The sequence below is a fragment of the Leuresthes tenuis genome, unplaced genomic scaffold, assembly GCF_036924035.1.
Source record: "Leuresthes tenuis unplaced genomic scaffold, fLeuTen1.0.hap1 SCAF_24, whole genome shotgun sequence".
Classification (NCBI taxonomy): Eukaryota; Metazoa; Chordata; class Actinopteri; order Atheriniformes; family Atherinopsidae; genus Leuresthes; species Leuresthes tenuis.
In genome coordinates, this window is record NW_027325378.1 from 17,625,847 (window position 1) to 17,644,020 (window position 18,174).

The 18,174-nt window shown below is 43.0% G+C and overlaps 2 protein-coding genes across 3 annotated transcripts; both read right to left on the reverse strand.

The window, feature by feature from the left end:
- Positions 1-181: 181 nt before the first annotated feature.
- Positions 182-7,497, reverse strand: sh3glb1a (SH3-domain GRB2-like endophilin B1a). The gene is made up of 9 exons (XM_072378360.1): positions 7,277-7,497; positions 6,694-6,835; positions 5,706-5,834; positions 4,223-4,356; positions 3,592-3,684; positions 1,927-2,016; positions 1,701-1,801; positions 1,065-1,299; positions 182-795 (listed from the first exon to the last, which is right to left on the reverse strand). Exons 1-9 carry the CDS (start codon positions 7,337-7,339, stop codon positions 688-690), a joined length of 1,095 nt encoding a protein of 364 aa, XP_072234461.1. The 5' UTR covers positions 7,340-7,497; the 3' UTR covers positions 182-687.
- Positions 7,498-9,093: 1,596 nt separating this feature from the next.
- On the reverse strand, positions 9,094-15,888 carry LOC140284625 (crystallin J1C-like). 2 transcript variants are annotated; one of them, XM_072378541.1, is made up of 10 exons: positions 15,841-15,888; positions 15,369-15,435; positions 14,564-14,743; positions 14,125-14,223; positions 13,469-13,561; positions 13,227-13,383; positions 13,023-13,138; positions 12,286-12,363; positions 11,806-11,945; positions 9,094-9,465 (listed from the first exon to the last, which is right to left on the reverse strand). In XM_072378541.1, the coding sequence occupies exons 2-10, from the start codon at positions 15,433-15,435 to the stop codon at positions 9,361-9,363; spliced, it is 1,035 nt and encodes a 344-aa protein (XP_072234642.1). In that variant the 5' UTR covers positions 15,841-15,888; the 3' UTR covers positions 9,094-9,360. The 2 variants fall into 2 exon arrangements, with proteins under 2 accessions (XP_072234642.1, XP_072234643.1); XM_072378542.1 differs by having other exon boundaries at positions 15,369-15,438; positions 15,841-15,886.
- Positions 15,889-18,174: the final 2,286 nt, after the last annotated feature.

Consider the following 18,174-nt stretch of genomic DNA (forward strand, 5'->3'; position numbering starts at 1 on the left):
CGCTCCACCGTTGAACGCACACGGACGACGCCTCCAGCTCGCTGTTCAGTACGGCTTCGTGCAAGTGAGGCTGACGCCACGAACCAAACCAAACTGTTAAAATACAATTCATATTTAGGATAACCACAGCAGCTGCTGGATCATCTCTTCTAAAATATGACTTAAAAATAAATCCGTGTCCGTTCACTGCAAACTGAAGTGCTTTTTTTTTTGGGCTTTTTTCCTTTCAAAGTAACCAAACGTGTCTTCTGTGTCTCTCTACTTACAAAAAAAACCTACACTGCCAGCGAGGGAAGAGAGAGGAAAAAAAAAAAAGGTATAAAAAGCATTTAGGTCACCATCTGACTTATATGTTGTAAACAAAAAACCAATAACTCGTTACTGGGAGATGTTCTGGCACATATTTCAAGGCTGCATGGCATCAACACAAAGGCATGGAAGCAAGTATTAGAAATGTACTGCATACAATGAGGGAATGGGTCCGTTTGCTTTCCCTTCACTCGCGTTTATTCACTCCAGCTCGAGTCTGCTGCGCGTCAGACTTCTTCTTCTTCTTCTTCTTCCTCCAAGTAACGCTCCTCCTAAAACACCTGAATGGGATAGAAAGCGAGGCCTGTCCCTGAAACATAGTATAAATACAAGATCACAGCTGGGTGCACATTGCTGCAGGACGTGGGCTCGTGGGTCTCAGTTCAGTAGCTCCAGGTAGGTGATCGGCACTTTGCCCTTCTGGCTGCCTCGCACCCCCATCAGCCAATCTGAATCCATGCCTGGAACGCTGCTGACTGTGATCACCTGGGAAGGCGAGAAGATGCATTCAGTCCGTGTTGGATCAAATGATCTATTCTCATTTTATTCTTAAATAAAAAGGTAAGACTACCAGCTTTAACAGATTAAGACCACAATGAAAACACAGAATATTTGACATTTTTTTCATTTGAAAAAAAATAAATAATAAATGTTTCCTCTTTCAGCTAAAGAACCTGGACAGTGAAGGAGAATAAAAGGCTGCCAGCGGAAACAATAAAGAGTGATAGAAACTCCTGGGATGAGTGTGTTCTTACCTCATCGGCCAGCAGGGACAGCTCGCTGGAGTTGGCAGCATCGTAGTCATAAAGGACTCGGGCTTTGCGGCTGCCGTTGGAGCTACGCAACTCGCTGAATCCGCCCGATGCCGCGGAGCTGCCGTGGCCTGCGGACACGCTGGGGAGGGCGGCGGACACCGGTATGGTGGGCACGGAGATGCTGGCCCCGCCCGACACGGACGACTGGTTGTTGTTGGAGAATGACGAGGGAAAACTGGCGGCAGGGAAAGAAGATAAGGACAGGAAACCGCTGTTGTACTCTGAGTCACAGCAGAAGGCTGAGCATTGCACCCTCTCATTCTGCAGGGCATCTCCGACTTGCAATACTAAAGGAAGTTGACATCTCTTTGACCCAATTCCATTTTGGCAGAGTTAATCATTTTCCCTCATTCATCTGATAATTGTAAACTTTTTGCAACCCCCGCGTGAATTTGCTCAGACAAGCATGAACACGACATCAAAGCTTGTGTGCACAGGAAGGAGCTCAGAAAATGAGAAAGTTTAACAAAAAAACAAAAAAAACAAACAGCGGGTGACGAGAGTAAATCAGACTCGAGTAGTTCCACAATGCAAGAATACTCTGAACAGGAATGAGAGCCGAAGGAGGCGTTTCACCTGCCAAGCTGCTTTTGGAGGTCCACCATGTACTGGTAACACTGTGCGAAGTACGTAGTTTGTGCCTCCACAAAATCATTCAAACAGCGTAGGTGGTGTGCCTGGAGAAAGGAAAGAAGATGAAAACGGAGTAAAGCACCAGGGCCATCTCAGCTGAGCAGACACGCTCCTCTCAGAAAGCAATATCCTTTGATGCGATGCGCTTTAACTTTGCGGGGCCACGTACGTGGGTGCTGCTGACGCCCTCCAGCAGCAGACGGGTGATCTCCGCTTGCCGGTCGAACTCACTCTGAGTCATCTTCAGCTCCTGCTCCGCCTGAGAAGGAGCAACATCTCATTATTTCAGGGAAACCAAATCACGGACAAGACTTTCCAACAACAGGGAAACGACTTTTATGTCCAGAAGAAAGTGGATTTTCCATGTGGCTTTACAAAAAAAAGGGTGAATGAATGTGATTTTAATTGTTTATTTATCTCATCTGTTTATTAAAAAAGTTGTTTTTTTAACTTTAGACACTTTGCATTCTTTGAAATGTTTGGTTAGAAAATGATGACTCTAAAGTGCAGAAAATAAAAGGGTTCATTGACATTAAACGGTGACGGCAGTGATGTTATGATATGGTTTGCATTGAGAATGCAGGAAACAGATAACGTGTTCAGAAATGGGGGGGAGGGGGGGTGGTAAAGGAATATAATGGTGGAATGTTTCCTTTTCCGCACTCTTAGCCAGTGAATTCAGAATGAGACCTGCTGGAATAATGGCGTGTTGAGATTTGCTACAAAGTCTAATAAACATGTGGACAATGGCCTCACTGTCTTGCACAATTACCAGCTTACAGCGGGGAAAGAGCTGTGTGTGATGAGAAGCGTTTGGTTCTTGTTTGATTTGTCTACACGGGCTTTCCATGAGGTTAGACAGCGTGTAACAAGGACTAGATGGAGAAAGAGATAGACAACAGCTGTTGACACTACCACCAGGGGGTTTGGGCTGTGTGTGTGTGTTCAAATCAAAGATGGCGCCAACATTCCACTCACCTCTGTCACTTCCTCTGCTCACATCTGCGGCTTTGCGTTTTAAAACACAGTGACACAGAAGTTAGAGCTACAGCTGCTGCACAGCCAACACAACGCATCTGTTTGTGTGAAAGCGCCACGTTTGGCTCGCTTTGACAAAACCACACTGCAGAAAGCAGCGGGACTGTGACAAAGCGCCGCGCAAAGTGTTTGCATCCCTCGGTTTGTGATGAAAAAAACACTTCAGACATGTGAAACGCCACTCAGAGTGAAATGACACCTTGTTTGATAAAAAAAGAAAAAACTAAATGGGATAAGAAATTGTGCTGGTGTTAAACCGCTCGTGTTTCAGTGTCACTTTCCTTTTGGGTGTTTACAAACAATGTTTGTCGAGACTGAAGTCAAGCTGCGTTCCCATTGGATGGAAAACAGCCTGCATATATAACCCCCCCACCCTCCCCCTGGGTGCATTTGTCCCAGAAGGATTTTACTCATCATCATCATCTGAAGACTTTTGTTGTCTGGAGAACAGTTTCAGCTGGGAAGAGCAAACAAAGGCAGACCTTTTGGATCTTTCTGCAACTTAAACACGATGGAGGCGGACATCAGAGTGAGAGTCCAGCGGCACACGAAAAGGGAACTCTAAACTTCCCATAGTTGCTCATGTGACTATACAGAAGTCACAAGAAACTAAATGGACATCCTGATGTTGTGAAACTTAGTGTCAGTTATACATGTGTGACTTCAGACGGAGGCACAGGAGGAGACGCCCTAATAGCCCCCCCCCCCCTGCCCCGAGAGACAGGAACTCGAAGCTGGCCATAAGTAAGCATATCAAACCAAAAGAAACCAAAAACAAACCCGTGCGTGTACTCACCGCAGCTCGAGCGTCAGCCATCCGGGCCTTTTTCACCCGGGTTTTAGCTGCGTCCAGGTCCAGACGTTTGACCTGCAGAAGCTTCCGCTCTTTCTGGACACAAATCACAGCACAACAAAATCCTCAGAGACAGAATCCTCCCGCCAAACATTAGAAAAAGCCTCATAACAGGTGAGCTTTGTCGTTCATTGTGTTTTCATCAGGGAAGTTATTAAAGAGTGAGTTTGAAACATTTAATTCGAGTGTCTGAAGTTAAACGCTGAATAAAAATTAATGCACCTTTAAAAAAAAAATTATCCAATTGTCCAGATCATTATTTTGTTGAATAACTGTAGATTTCCACCAGGTGGTTGTATAGAAGTTCTCAGAATTTGCTGGACTGACAGAATCCTCTCCTGTGCTCTCTCTAAACTGACCCTGCCTTCATTTATGACCTTTCAGATATTCGTGAAAGAATTTCTACTCATGTGACATGAATTAAATGCTTTCCAATTATAATCCAGAGTGGGTGAGGCCCAGTGTGTAAAGTCCCCTGTTGTGTCTCTCAGGGACTCGCTGCGGCTCAACCTGCTTACACCCTGCAGATGTCGGGATCACTTCTAGAAGAAAAGGTGACGCTGCTCCAACTCACCAGGATGGTTTTGAAGTCCCCCTCCAGAAAATTTCGGAAAGGTGTCAGGAAGTTGATGGCGGCGCACTGGATGAACTCCCGCTCCGCCCCACCGATCTGCTTCTGCGTCTCTCCGCATTTTATTAGAGCGTTTCCTGGAATGATCAGCAGCAGAAACAGGAGTTCATCTTTGATACAACAGCGGGGAGAAGGCCGGCCTCTGTGGCAAGGCCTCGACACGTCAGTGTCGAAGACAAACATTTCAGACACTTGCCACCTTGTGCATCCCATGTGAAATGTTTGGTCACAATAGTAATAACAGTTGGGACTTGCTTTGTGGAAAAAAGAAGTTATACACGAGTTATTGGCTAAAGTATGTATGACGCTGTAAAAAACCCACCAAATTCTGGTTTTTCCAACTTTCACTGAGGGATTCCATAACACATGCAAGTACACGGCCTTTTAACTACTTGTCCGGTGATCGTGTCAGATGATGCTCTGCTTAGAAAATGAGGATTTTATTCGAGCAGAGCGACAGTCTAGAAAAACTTTAGGCTGCTGTGAGGTGACGCAGTCACAGATTCTGACACGATGGGGCGTCTGACAAAAGTAACAGAAAAAGACGTGAATGAGAGCAGCCTTGTTGGAAACTCGGCTGAATCAAAGTACACTTTCCCTTCACTGTTTCTGCAAAAAGACGGAACTATGGACCGTGTGACGAGCACCTGCGCCAGTTTGACACCAGCTGAGCGCATAGACATGCTTTTCAGTTACAAACTACTTTAGCTCAACAGGACAAGGGGAAGCAGCCCTGGTTGCAAAGCCACAAATAAAAGTCTGATGAGTTTTATTGGATTTAGCAGTTGTGGGGATTTTTTTAACCTGAGAAAAGAAATTATGTGAGTAAGGACTTTTAGTTTCTTACGTTCTGCTTGACTAATGGTAAATTGGGCAAAATCCTTCCATGTACTCATCCAATCTTCACTTCCAACATAAGCTGGGGCATTGCTGCAGAAGCGCTTTAAAGAGAATTGTTTAGTTTCTTCGTATAATGTACCTTGAGATGACTTTTTGTTGTCTGTAAACAAAGTAAAATTGAATTGGATGAACACAGCCCCTGAGGACTTTTACATAATCGTGTTGGACAAAGTCAATAAAAGCCCTGCCCACGACTGAGGAATGAGACGGCAAAGGCCGACAACGGCAGAGGATGTTACAGATAATTAAAAACATAACAGAGGAGTGCTACAATGCAAAACTATCATTTTCTGCTTGTTTGCCCTCAGACAAAACTTTACATTAAGCTAAGACGCTTTCAGCCTTTTTATTTGTTGTATAAACTGAGGAGCTTTGCGGGGGAGGATTGTTGTTTGTCAAGCAGCTATTCTGACTGAAAGAGTTCCAGCCACAGCCCCCCCCACCCGAAATAGTTTATTTTAGCAAAATAAACTCTTAGTGTTGGTAGGTGTCATCAGAATGTGAGGTATTCTCACGTAACACTCACCGTAGGCAGTTCCTGGACCAAATTCATTTCCTGACTCAATCATGGACTGGCCCAACAGCTCATGGTTGTTCATCCGCGTGGGGGCTTTTTTCTCCAGTTTCTCATACAGGAATTCTTCTAGTCGAACATCTGAAAGATTGGAACAGGAAAACTCAATTAGAAAGTCATAAGACCAACGTGAGGGAGCCAAGTGCAGGGAGTGACCTCAGAACAGCCTGCTTGAATGCTTTCATAATGTTAAATCACAACACGGAAAAGTGAGGAATTTCTCTGCTGGCTCTGCTTCGGTTTGTTTCATGTCACAACATCCCGCCAAGGAGCAGAGACAATTCTCTGCAGCCAGGTTATCTGCGGTGTGTTTTCGGTTAACACAGGACAAGTAGAGCAGATCGTGTCCGCCGCGTCGGAGACGCAGAGCTGCACAAGAGCTGCGATCGCCAGATGGTCGGCCCGTGTTTGTTGTGCCTGTGCTGACATTGGGCTGCAGCGGTGTGGCATCATGGTGTGAACTGAGGAGGATGCACAGCTGAGTTCACACACTTCACAGACACCCGACTTCACGGTGTACGTTTTTTTTTTTTTTTTTTTTAAGAGGTGAGGTTTTTTATGAGAGACCCTTGGGGGAAAAGAATATACACAGCACCTAACAGCAGGCATTTCTAGGTGCTGGAAGTAGTGCATTCAAACAGACTCCTCAAATTCCAGAATAGATGTTACTCGTATTCTGGTTTCCAAAGAGCTGGTTGCCAAGATAAAGGACCTTTGGATATATTCAGTGTCATTGTTTATGTTGTCACTTGTCATGACAATTAAAATAGAGCTACTCAAGCGGTATGTTAGGGGCATCATGTCTGCACAATGGCAAATGTGGTTAACAGACTTTCTTAACATTAATGGGGCAACTTAATCACAGTATCAGCAACGGTGCCATCAGTCTGTTCTGTACAGTAAAACAAACCAAAAAAAAAGGAAAAAAAAGCAGTCTTACTTGGGTTGGGCTGTAGTAAGACTTCTGTCTGCTTCATAATCCTTTCTGTCCATTGCTTGGTGTTTTCAGCTCTGACCAACAGGTTCTCCAAATGGGCATCCAACTCTGTCTTCTCAGCCTGGCCAAATTTCTCTTCTGTAAACTGAAAGGGAAAAGTATTATTTTGCGTACGTTCAGCTTACTGTTAGTTCCATGATTCAAAATAAGGTGAGAATATCTGGCCGAGGTGCCATGCGCGGACTGGTTAGTAACTAATAAGGTTAACGTTATCTGCCGAGCTGCAGTTGATAGCTTTGTTTTAAAGGGTTCTGAGGCCTGCAGTGACGGTTGAGTGGAACAACCACATTAATGTTGCTCGTGCTTAAAACAGTCATCTCGCTGTTTAGAAAACACTTTACAGTGGAACGACGGCTAACGTGGTGGTTTATATGATTACTCTTTGGTGATAACAGGCTGCTAGCTACACAAAAACAGCCAAGGTAACGTTAGCTGCTTAGCATACGAGCTAACGCTACCTAAATGGTTAAGCTAGCTGCTAAAATTGTTTAGCAACAACTTCCACCGTCTAAACGGTTAAACTTACTTGTACAGCGCGGCTCAGGAAAGTACCGGCATCTGCGGCGAGCCGCTTCACGTTAAAATCCATGGCACAAAGGTGAAAAAGGAACTCTTAATATAACGACTGGCTTGTCTCACACCCAAACTGCCATCCCTACGGAAAATGTCATTGAAGCAACTTTTTGTCTGAGTTCCACCCAGCTGTTGATTCGGACGAAGATCGTATACTCCAAGATGCTTCCCATCCTCAAGCAATTCTGACAGCTGCGACGGAGTCTCGCGCATGCGCTTTAAACCTACGACGACAATATCAAATGTATAATGGACATAAGAAAACGCTTGTTTTTAAATATGTCACAACAATAAAATATACTTTAAAATTTCAATTGTACAAGAATCAGAAAACGTTACATTTCTGACACACTGACCAAAGTCAAACGTGGCACAGTTAAGTAAAGCAAAACGAACACGGTAGTAGGTGGGACATTTTTCTCTTGCTTCTCACGTTTAATTTTTCTTCAACTAATCTTCTGTTGCATTCACGTGACGCGGAAATATTGGAGTCACATTATAAACGTACGGTCTCTGATGATGAAGGACCAAGATGGATTGACTGTGAGTGGGATTTGTGGAAAACTCCCCAAAAGCAGCACAAGCCATAGGGAGATACTTTTAAAAGTGTACAACGGGTGTGCATGCGAAGACAACATATTTCCTCTAAATTTCATGTTAAACGTTTTGAGAAAATGTAGCAGTGGTCAAGGAAAGAAGAGACAAAAAAGAGGGGGAAAAATGATTAAAAAACCTGCAAATTGAAACTTGAACGAACATATGCTGTTTTTGCGGGTCCATTTAGACATAATTTAAAGTTAAAACACATTTATCATGAATTTTAAAGGGCACATTGAAGGCACCACGCTAACCTGCTTGTTATTGGAGGACATTGACACTATTTCGCATTTAGAAATATCCACTGACCTTAACCCCTAAAACTAACTTTCTCGTCATGTTTTGTTGACAGCTGTCATGGATTGCCTGCGTGTCTGCATTTTGTTTTTGATTTTCTTATCTACATATTTACACTTTACCCTGATAAAGAAGTTGAGTTTGGCACATTTTGGAAAAACAAAAACACCCGCAAGGTCTGGTTGTGATTATGGCAGACTGAGCCTGCTACCTGCTGGGTGGGAGGAAGTCAGGCAGAGGGAGACTTCCCTTCTGTAGGCTTCCAATACGCTGTCAGCGGCGGCCTTTCCACTCATCTAAACAGTGGTTCAGAGCCCTCCTGTGATGCATTTTAACTGCTTAATGGCAACTTTTTGTGTTGCTGTTACACAGAACTTCCTGTTTTGGGTTAATACAGGATATACAGATATTGATTTACATGGTTATCCACAAAATGCTTCAGAGTTTGAATATTTCACTTTAATAATTTTTCAACAAGTAGACCTTAAAAACAGCTGAGTAGGTTACACATTGCATTTTTCTTTTTATGTAACCACAGAATGTCAAAGCTATAAAGGTTCCAGTGATGCTTTATGCTTGGCTAACTTTTAGAAGTGTCGGGGTGGATGCTTTAACCATGTGAACATTGAAGTCAGCACTTTTACAAAGGCGGTGCGGCTCCTCTGAGGCAGCAGTAGGTTTCAGTCTGAGGTTGTTCCAGTGGTAAATCTGCCTGTTGTTGCTATTTTACTTCACAAAAACAGAAAGTACAAGTAGACACAAACCTGCCAGAACTTGTCATCAGAAAAACTATTTTCCCATCTGACGTGTTTCCTGAGATCATGCAACCCGGCTGCTCATTTTGCTGCTTTTACAGAATATAACGGAACCACACGGACAAGTCAGTAACAGTCAGAGGTTTTTATTTGGAATACAGGTTAGCCAAACTTCCACTTTTTTACATGATGAGGCTTTGACAGAACATATAGCTTCAAGCTTCATTCAGCACAAGACTTTAGAATGCAACTGTCATAGACTGCTGTATCAAAGCACATCTGTATCAGCAGAAAGTTTTTAGGTAAGCTCTAATATGCACCCATCTATGCTGCTTAACTACCTGGCGGGTGACACACGAGGCACATTTAGGGCAAAATCGAAGCTAAACTATGATTGCTGACTTTTTTTGACCACATTTTCAGCCAGCTCCAACAGCAGAGGGTATCGAAATGTCCTCTTCCTCCATGACTCTGGGATTCCCTGGAGACCGGTCTGAAAATACATTGAGATGTTGGTTAAACGCACCGAGAAAGGACAGAACTCTCGAAATATCTGAGGCCACTGTTGAACTGATCAAAGGAGTTCCACAAACGTAAATGAGAATATGGAAAAGTGAGTGAGAATTGGTTTGTTTTCTTTCATTTGACAGAAGTGAACACAACTCTTTGTTTTCTCCCATTCGTGCCATACAACCCCACTTCCAAAAAAACAAGTACATTAAAGCAGAGGGCAGCATTTTGCAAACCTCCTTAAACAATATTTAATTCACAGTTAAACATGGAAAGCTATCAAATGTTGAAAATAAGACATTTTACTATTTAATGAGACATATTAGTTAAATGTTTTACTGATCCAGAGGAAGGTCTTAGGGTCAAATTATCCACAATCAACTAAGTTAAACAGAAGTTTTTGTGTTAGTCTCAATGATTCTATGTCTTCTCCAGTGTCTCTCTGCTGTGAAGTGCCTCAGGGGTCTATTCTTGGACCCCTTCCTTTTCTCACTTTACTTTGCTCCCCTTGTTCTGCTTCTCTGTCAACATAGGTGCTACTGCTCGCCATATATCAGCCATATTATCTGGGTCAAAGCGCTTTTAAATCGACTGTCATTGAACAGTGGAAAACTGTTCTGTGGTTGAAAGAAAAGAGAAAACTCTTGCTGGGAATCATGGATGCCATGTCCTCTGGAATAGAGAAGAGAGGAACCACCCAACTCATTATCAGCATTTAGTTCAAAAGACTGCATCTCTGATGGTATGGGGGCACATTAAGCTTGTTTTATAGTTTACGCGTAGCTCACGCCGTGTGACGTCAAAATGACGTATTTCTGCCTGGCGTGCGTCATGAAAAGGCGGCACGGCGCGTAGTCATGCACCAGTCAATTTGTAACTTGGCGCGCGCAGAGAACGACAAACCGGATGGACCAATTCGAAAACAGGCTCCACAAGGAAGTGCGTCTGTAGAGGCACCTGTATGACACTGCATTGAAACAGCATAAGCAAGAAAAACAGCAAACCGAACTGTTATTATTATTATAATTATTGCATCCTGAAAGGCAACGACAATTCCCAAAAGTGTCCATTGAAGCACACTATTTCATAACAAAGAAAAGGTAACACAATAGACTTAAAAATCAGACTATAATGGTGATAACACACCTGCTGAAATTTCAACCTCTGCAGGCTCATCAGCTATTATGTAAGCAGAGGCGAGAATGCTGATCATTGATGACAATGCTACTCCTCCTGCTCTTGACGGGGGCCATAGTTAATGGAAACCTTCACGTAACAACGACACCTCTGTGACGGAGAATATTGCAACTACTAGTGCATCGTGGCCACTATATATGGCCGGCACAACACCGTGACGCGGTGGTGTGGTGGTTAGGACCGTTGCCTCACAGCGAGAGGGTTCCAGGTTTGATTCCCCAACTGAAAACATTCAGTGCATCGTGAAATACAACAAAGAAGACCCAGGTTGAGTGGCCAAAATTCTATATCAGACAAGAATTGAACAACTTTCCCCTCCCAAAGGTCCAACAACTGGTCTCCTCAGTTTCCAGATGTTCACAGACTGTTGGCAAAAGAATGGGAGATGCTGCACAGTGGGAAACGTGGACCTGTCCCAACTTATTTAAGACCTGATGCTGCCGAACTACTACTTTTCAATACAATTGTAAAATATCTCACTTTCAACATTTTATGTGTTTTCAGTGTTCTATTGTGAATAAAATATTTGTTCATAAGATTTGCAAATCACTGCACTCTGTTTTTATTTACATTTCCAGTGATTCCTGATCTGAGGGCGTTAACCAAGGAAGCATTAAGCTCCGCTCCTTTGTATCTAAAGAATTTGAATTGCCCTTATTGTGACTTCTGCTGGGTCAGTTAGGAACCTTTCTAAGAAAAAAAGCAAATATCCGGGATTCAGATAAATGATTACTGATTTGAATCCGTGACAATCAGTGCTTAAAATTCAAGGATGCTTCCTTGGTAGAATTTGTCCTGTGAAGTCACGTTCTTCGCATGCTAGGAAACATTCCTGTCTAGTGGGCATAGGTCTCATAATTGACAAACATTAAACAAACTCAAAATGTTTGTTGCACATATTTCACCATCTTTAACATGCTCAAAGGATTGTGGGTGCTTTGACAGGAGGATCTGCAGAGGCATCCTTGCAATTTTACCGAGCGAAAGACTGAACCCTTCAAAGGATCCTTGAGTCTGACATGGCAACAGTTCTTAAGCGAGATTTGACGACATGACATGCTAGAAACATTGCCATGAACTTGACTTTGAGAAGCACCCGATGCCTGACAGGCACTTTCTACTGTACCTGTGCCCCAAAACAAGCTCCAATGAAGGAGGTTCGGCTGGCAGTGCATCCCCCGCGGCGCATGGTGTCCCTGACTGCTTCATCCAGCTGTTTTAGTGTCAGTACTCCATGAAGAGCCCCCTGGAATGCACCTGGCAAACCTGGACACAAACCCAAACTCAGTAAGATAAATAACCATGTAAATAGAATCTAATTCAAAGACATGTTAACATTACTGCCTGAAAACGCCATGGCTTGCTTTGCTTTGTGAAGGGTTTTTAGTAGCTTGGACACATATAGGAGGCAGAATTCTTTACAACCTTTTAGGTAGGAAAATCCTGACAGTCAACTCAGCATGGAATGGCGAAATGAAAAGGACAGAGGAGTGGCGCCATTAGAGATCAAAGACGAGAGGACCTAATAACGGCTACACTGTGGGGAAGGGTGTGCAGGCGATGCCAAGTCAACAGACCTGAGTCCTGCTGCTGCCTACTGACTTACCTCATGTGTTATTGTACACAGCAGGTATGAGCTCATGGGATGCTTTGGCTAAGTTGTCTTTCACCTGGGTGATTTGTGCTTTGGCGGAGACACAGGGAGAGAGAGGTGAGATATGCAGTTAATCTTTCAGACTCTGGAACAAAAGACTCAAGGACAAATCTCAAACTTTGATGAAAAACAATATTTTCTGTCGCCTCTTTTCCTCATTGGACTCACTTAAAAGAAGGATGAGAGAAAACCAAACTTCAACTACAAATTGGACAATCAAGCTGTATGGCATTTCATGCAAAAGAAAAAAAACCCCATCCTGACGAAATGCTTGTCGCCACAGGCCTTCTCATTAATGCCATGCCACTGAAATTAAACTTAAGAGGCTTCCTGATTGGATAGATGTTACAGCTCATTTCACACACAGTATCATCCACGGTTCGTATCCAATGATGTCATTCTTCCCTTTCTCACTCATCTTAATACCTCGGTCTTACACCATCACACTAAATGATGGTTAAACATAAATGGATAGCTTTGTGCAAAGTAAAACAGCATTTTGGAGGACGGCAGGTTAAATACAGCCCATGTAAATCATTGTGTTTTAATTAAGTGTATTACTCAGCAAGTAAAATGTAATAATGGGTACATTTTAACTGAACCGAGGCCTATTATGACTATTTTTCTTTTTTAAGATACCATCAATTGTTAAACTGAAGTTTTATAATGAAGGAACATTTATTCCTTACCAATGACAGCCCTGTCCAGCTCCTGAGGGTTCTGTCTCTTAGGGTCATTCAGCTGAGCCAGAATTTTATCCAGAGCATCTGGATCAGGACCATTCAGGATGAAATGCTCTAGAAACCTGACGTCACACATAAAAGCAAAGTCAAACACACAGATGGAGAATCTCTTCCTCTATGGTATCTGTACACATCGGTGTTGCCCCCTACCTTGCGGCAACCAGCGTCACAGCTACACACATGTCGTTGTTCTGGGTGACACGTATGGCTTTCTCCACCTTCTCCAGCATCTCAGGTCTCCCAGCGAACATGGCCACCACTGGAGCAAGCTTAGTGATGCCGTCCATCTGGCAGTCCACATCACAGCCTCAAAAACACACAAGCAAGACAGGGTTTAGAGCCTGAAAACGAGAGACTCCGGGTGGTAGGCGTTTGACATCTGTGCTCTTTACCGGTTTCTTCTTTGCCAGCATCAACGTTTCTGAAGAAAGCCTTCAGGCTCCCGTTCCTCCATGGGCCGTCAATGGGGAGAATGGCTTTGGGACCTAATAGTTGCAACAAGGAGATGTTTTTATAGAGGAAAGATGAGACGAATCGCAAAAAGAAACATTCTCGGACTCTCTGTGCAAGCAGTTAAAAGTTTCTGTGAGTTGAGCTCTCTCTTTGTTCAGTCATGACGGATATCACTGTCTAAAGCACAGCTCCTGTTACTCAAGTCCAAGACATAAAGCTCTCCTCAGTTTATTGGACCCAAAGGTGTGCTGCGCTGTTATAGTAATTTACTGCAACTCTTTGTTTTATATGACATCTTGATAGTAAATACACACACACACACACACACACACACGCATATATATATGTATACATTATTTTTAAAGTGCTGGACATCAACCAAGAAGAGGGAAGTCCTTCCGAATGGAACATTTTCATAGAGGGACTGGCCTGGCAGGAAGAAGAAAACATTAGCTACAGTGTAATTAGATAGTAACAGAGGCCCTCACATCCTTTTGGGCCTTTAACGTTGGTGATTTACCTATATGGAAATAACAATATTGGCATGTTTTGTGGTGAAACTGACAGTTATGTAACAGCTGAAAAGGCACAGCACCTCCTTTCTTCCTGTACGGATCGTTCAGAGGCAGATCATACACCGTTCCTGGTCCGAAGAACTTGTAGATGCGCTTGGTCAAGTCTTCCACGTCAACATCTGCCAAACATGACACAAAAGGATTTAAAGGCATTTCCATTCAATGCTTGCCTACTAATAAACGCTCTGATGCTACGTCCCTTCCATGTTAAAAGGTGCCTTATGTCGTATATTAAAGGAAAAAGCTTGTCATTTTCAAGAAGAAGCTGATGATGAGTTCTTACAGTTAGAAAAGCTTCCAGAACAGCTAACGCTCACCGTTAACAATGTCCTATAATTTCATCTACACAAAGATGACATTGTTCTGGCAATGGAACCAATTTTAACACAGATGGAGAGATGAAAATATAATGTTTGCATATGGTACACCATTGCTGCCTGTCTGGGTGAAATCCAGTACCTCCACACTGACTCAGTGACTCCAACAGGACGTACGCCTGGTCTCCATAGCAGGTCTGCTCGCCTGTTGTCCTGCGGTAAAAAGGATTCGCTGACTGAGGCCGAAACTCTGGACAGGGCTCCAGGTCGGAGAGAACTTCTTTCAGTCTGTCTGGGTTGTAGATCCAGTGCATAGGCTGGGCTGTTTGGTTAATACACAAGTACAAAAGATGGTGATAATAGACAGCGGAGCATTCAGTATCACACATTGTTCTTATGTCTTTAACATGCTCTAAGAGGTCTGTCAACGATGGAATAGACTACAGATGTGAAAGAAACCCGAATCTAAATCTGAATTAATTATGAAGCAGAACCAAAATCATTGGGGTTACTTCATTTTGTATGTGCTGTTAGATAGTGTCGTAGGACTGACATTTCATAACATGTGCAGGGTCAACGTGACTCATAGAAACAAAGGCAACGCCCATGTGCTTTATCAGCAAGTACACATGTTACCAATGGATAACACAACAGATAATGTTCCTTTGCGACTCGTAACACGTAATGCATCAATCAATGACTCACTAAATGAAACGTTACACTGTAATAACACAGAGCTTTTACAGATATATGATCATAAATAGGAAAAAAATTATAATCTTACACATGTCAGATCTGAGGTATTGAAATTAAGAATGTGCTCCTCAAACAGAGGGTCTATGAATTAATTAGATGTTGGAAATGAGGGAGGAAGATCTGGTTAACAGTGTGAAAAAGCCCTGCCGCTGATTAGCTTTATGATAGATAATACATGCAGTTTATCTTACCCGCTGCATCAGCCACGGCTGCCCCGATAATGGCCCCAATGGCTCTGTCAGCCACACTCAAGGCCATCTGCTTTCATTACATTATAAAGAAGAAATACTGTGAGGGCTCCGTATGACATTAAAACATGGAATCTTCAAAAAGGCCGCGGCCTAAAACACGAATGCCTGCAGTTTTCATTAGAGAAGCAGAAACACAGCTCGCTATTGTCGTTGGAACGAGTCCACTGTTAGTGACTAAAAATAATTGATGAATGCAACATAAGAATATCCAGATGCAGAAGTCATTGCGTGTCTTTTGGTTTGATTCTTACATTAACTATAGCCGATTAACATAGAGTAGGAATATGAGGATTTTCAATGTTTTCTGTCTTTGACACCAACAAACAAAGCAGTCTCTGGGAGTTTTGTTGTGTCATCTTGTGATGTAATTCTTATGTCTAATGGCAACAAATGTAGACTTGTGTTGTCTTACCTCCAAGCTCAGTCTTCTCCTGTCAGACTCCGTCTTCAAGTGTTGTTGTTTAAGACATCAGCTTTTTCACAGGGAGAGGGTGACACCCCCCCCAAGCCTGTGATAAGCACAACCAATCGCGACCCCAGAGGAGCCGTTTTGTCATGCATCAGTTCGAGGCCAGTCACTGAACACATGTAGAAGGTTTTTTTAACCTCTACTTTCAAAGACGTCTCCACAATATATTGAAAAGATTTCCCCCAGCTCAGGCCAGTGGGAATTTTGTTGATTTTGGAGGCCAAGAACAAAAGTGTTGGCCAGCCTTGGTGATAAATTAAAGTTTTAGATTCACAAAGTTTTTAGAGGTAATCCTCTGAGGTGTGTGAATGTCCTGGAGATATTTCACTTAGACTTATAAATGTCAGCTTCATGGTGGCTCTCAAAGAAAAGTCAGAAGATTGCCAAAATCATAATGATGCATGCTCAGGTTATTTCTCAAGTTGTTACCCTCAGTTAAGTGAAAAATCGAATGGTGATTTTATATATATATTTCAATGTGGATCCCAAATAAGAAGTGAAAATGAGATACTTTGAGAGGAAGGAAACACACACACACAGATCTAACTGCGTGTTATTTTGCAAACCTAACACTGGGGGTCACACCCCTCACTTCATGAGCTTGAGTCTTTTATCATTTTTATTCTTGCATTGAATCCTTTGCGTTTCATCTCAGATGTCATCTCAGTTTTAAATAAAACTGTGAATAATTTCAGGAAATCCATATAAAGTGTTTTTTCCTTCAGTTAATTTCCACTTAAAGAACTCCACTTCAGCATGAAGGGGTGGGGGGGGACTATATGCTGAGATGACTTCAGTTTGATTCGTCATGCTCTTCCTTTGTATAGCTTCCACTTCATTGCCTCCACCCTGACAGTTCCCCAGCTGATCCTCCCCAATATTATGACTCAGATGAACCCTTGCTAATCCCGGCCTGTTGCCACTTATCCCCAGCCTCTCATGGGTATCCCAAGTCATTGATTTTTCTTCTCTGGACTTCTAAAACAGCAAAATAGAGTGCTGAGGGTTGGGTCAGAAAATCGATAGCAGTTGGAAAACAATGATCAAGAGCTGCAAGGGTCACTTTCGGTGTTACTTCTGGGTCATATTAATAGGTTTTATTCTGAGCGTAGGCTGTAACTGTGAGAAAAGTGCTGTATTTACAGAAGCTTCATACCGATAAAGGAAAATGTGATAGAAGACAGAGATCTAACAAGGGATTTATACACCATATTGTCATTTCTGTGAATGCATTAGGTCATTGTTGCACTTGAGACAAATCTTCATAAGGAAAGTCTGCAGGAAAAGAAGGGCCTTTGTGTTCTCTGGTGGGGAGATATGCCCTTCACAGAAGGATGAAAGAGCAGCATAAATAGATCAGCCGCTGTCACCAGATCAAGTGACACAATGAGGATGAATTACAGTCTAATAGAGTTGCAAGATGATGTTGTGGTGACGCCCGCATGTTCGGGGGGCAACTGAGCTTTTTTTTGGGGGGGCTTGGATCATTTGGCAGGACTGTGGAGAGAGGAGGGGGTGCCACCCTGTTACTGGATGCCAAAACCTGTAAAGGAACAATGTGTAAAGCAGAGAGCATGAATGCTGCCTCGGACACGATGCTGAGCTGCACTTACAGCTTGCAGAGTTTCCCTGCTAAGTGAAGTTTTTGTGTGATGTTTGGTCTGATGGGTTTTTTTTTTTCCTCCGTCATGCTCAGTATGACTTGGACTGTGATCCGTAAACAAATGAACAATGACACGTTTAAGCCCAACGGTGTTTCAAACTAGACAAGTTTCGATGATATGGTGCCGCACCTTGCAGTCAGAGAGGCTACTTTAAAAAAAGTAAATATGTACTGCATATCATCATGAAACAAGAAAGTATCCAGTTCATTTGTGAGCCTGTTATACTCACATTTATTACAAATGTCAACTTTTGTGTGAATACATACATTTCCTGTGTGATGGGTGATGGCCAAAGGAGTGTAGGTCAGCTGGGGCAAAGAACACCTGTTCAGCTCTGCTCTTTGACCCAATCTATGCTAACACTAACAGCCCACCACAGCAGCATGTCTCCCACTGCATCCGTCCTTGCTGATTCAATATAACACAGACCATGCTTGAGCCTCTCATTGATTGGTCCAGATTTCCAATTGGACACATCCCTCTGCTCCCCAGCCATCCCCCACTTTTGACTGAAGCATATTGATATTGTTTGTATATGTTTTCGTCTTTATGTGATTTGACTATTTCCACTGCTGTCTCTCTCCCACAAACACCACTGTGTGCTCGGGTCCAG

Bases quoted from the DNA above. Each gene is read 5' to 3' on its own strand.
- sh3glb1a (XM_072378360.1), bottom strand. From the start codon at position 7,339: ATGGATTTTAACGTGAAGCGGCTCGCCGCAGATGCCGGTACTTTCCTG. The intron at 5,835-6,693 runs GTAAGACTGCTT...CCAATCTTTCAG, and splicing joins CTTACTACAGCCCAACCCAA to ATGTTCGACTAGAAGAATTC. The intron at 1,802-1,926 runs GTACGTGGCCCC...TCCTTTCTCCAG, and splicing joins AGGGCGTCAGCAGCACCCAC to GCACACCACCTACGCTGTTT.